This window comes from Propithecus coquereli, unplaced genomic scaffold, assembly GCF_000956105.1.
Source record: "Propithecus coquereli isolate 6110/MARCELLA unplaced genomic scaffold, Pcoq_1.0 Scaffold269, whole genome shotgun sequence".
Lineage (NCBI taxonomy): Eukaryota > Metazoa > Chordata > Mammalia > Primates > Indriidae > Propithecus > Propithecus coquereli.
Genome location: NW_012148274.1, coordinates 1,196,777 through 1,198,286, shown reverse-complemented (window position 1 = coordinate 1,198,286; position 1,510 = coordinate 1,196,777). Strand labels below are relative to the sequence as shown.

Below are 1,510 nucleotides of genomic sequence, written 5' to 3'. Positions count from 1 at the left end.
CTCGGCCTCCCAGAGTGCTAGGATTACAGGCGTGAGCCACCGCGCCCGGCCAGAATTTTTCTTTTAAAAGGGAAAAATGCTTTATGTTTAAGTTAATATAACTACTAAGGTTGACTACTTATAGTCACAAAGCTTAATCTACTTTCATTTATTTTGTGAGAATGAGTATGTATTGATAGCATTCTTTAAATCTCTGTTCAGTTGGTACTTCTTGGGAATCCACCCTATTTAGTTAGGAATTAATATTGTTTTATATTTCACGAATACTCTCGAAATGGAAATATGTCAGTATTTGGTAATGGAAAGAAATTGCAAGCCACCATGATAATACATTAAAAAATCTAAAGCTCCATTTTGTTTATAGTTCGTATTTATTCTAGGTGTGTGTTGCTTCTTGTAGGCTTCACTCTTGGACCTGAAAGAGCATGCTTCTTCCCTGGCTTCCTCAGGGCTGAAAAAGGACTCACGGCTCAAGACACTAGAGATTGCTTTGGAGCAGAAGAAGGAAGAGTGTCTGAAAATGGAATCACAGTTGAAAAAGGTTAAAGAAAAATTCTTACATATTCTTGCTTTGCTTTCAGTAATAACACAGTAGCTAACTCCCGGGTGTTTATGGGGAATAATTTACTGTGGAATAATCTCCCGAAATTCAAATACCATTTATAACACTCGATCAATTCTCTTAGCTTTCTTACCCTACTTTATTTTATTCGTGAGAATCCCTAAACTCTTAGAAAAGTGGCGGTTTAGGGGAAGATTAAAATATGCAACTCCCTGTGGTGAGATATGAGACCACAACACAAAAATGTCAATTACCTGATGTTTTTCTTCCGTTATCAGACTTCTAGGAAGAGATAATGTAACAGTGATAGTCACCTGCACTGGTGAATATTAGGACGTGGTGCAGATATCTGCAGTCTGTTTCTTTGATTTATACCTCTGTAATATTTATATAGCAGTTTATAGTTTCCTGAGCACTTTCATATTTATTGCCTGTGAGCCATCAATGCTGCGAGAATTGGAACTGAAACTTTTGAGTTCCATTAACTGGATCCAGGTCGTATGATTACTAATGAATATGGGTACAGCCTATCTTGAAACTTCCGGCTTTGTTCTCTTTTCATATATTGGGTGTATTTAACATGGTATCTTTATTTAGGAAATGCCAAAATTTAATCATATTTTGAAGCTAAGGAAAGGAAAAAAATCTAGTATCTTAAAGTTACTTTTGAATAAGTAAGAAAGTATTTTTTTTTTTGAGATGAAGGATTCCAGTTCTGACCAATTCAAATTTGGTAGTTGGCTTTTGTTTTTGTTTCTCATTCAAAGGGTGGAGGTGATTTTTCATTTAACACCTAAATATTAAACATGAAGTTATATGTATTTATAGTTACAAAACTGAGCAGTAGTGATCAAAAGTGATGTTAGTCATTAACATTCTAAACTCCCATTTATGACGGTCTCACATTTTCTTTTTATTTTGGATCTATCTTGATGCTTCTGTAGTTGG

The 1,510-nt window shown here is 34.8% G+C and overlaps 1 protein-coding gene across 1 annotated transcript in view; it reads left to right on the top strand.

Moving 5' to 3' along the window:
- The window catches only part of LOC105812897 (ELKS/Rab6-interacting/CAST family member 1-like), a 112,869-nt gene that overhangs the window by 67,694 nt on the left and 43,665 nt on the right, over positions 1–1,510 (top strand). The window contains exon 7 of the mRNA XM_012647445.1: positions 401–541. Coding sequence (XP_012502899.1) covers positions 401–541 — 141 coding nt within the window. The remainder of the gene's footprint in view (positions 1–400; positions 542–1,510) is intronic.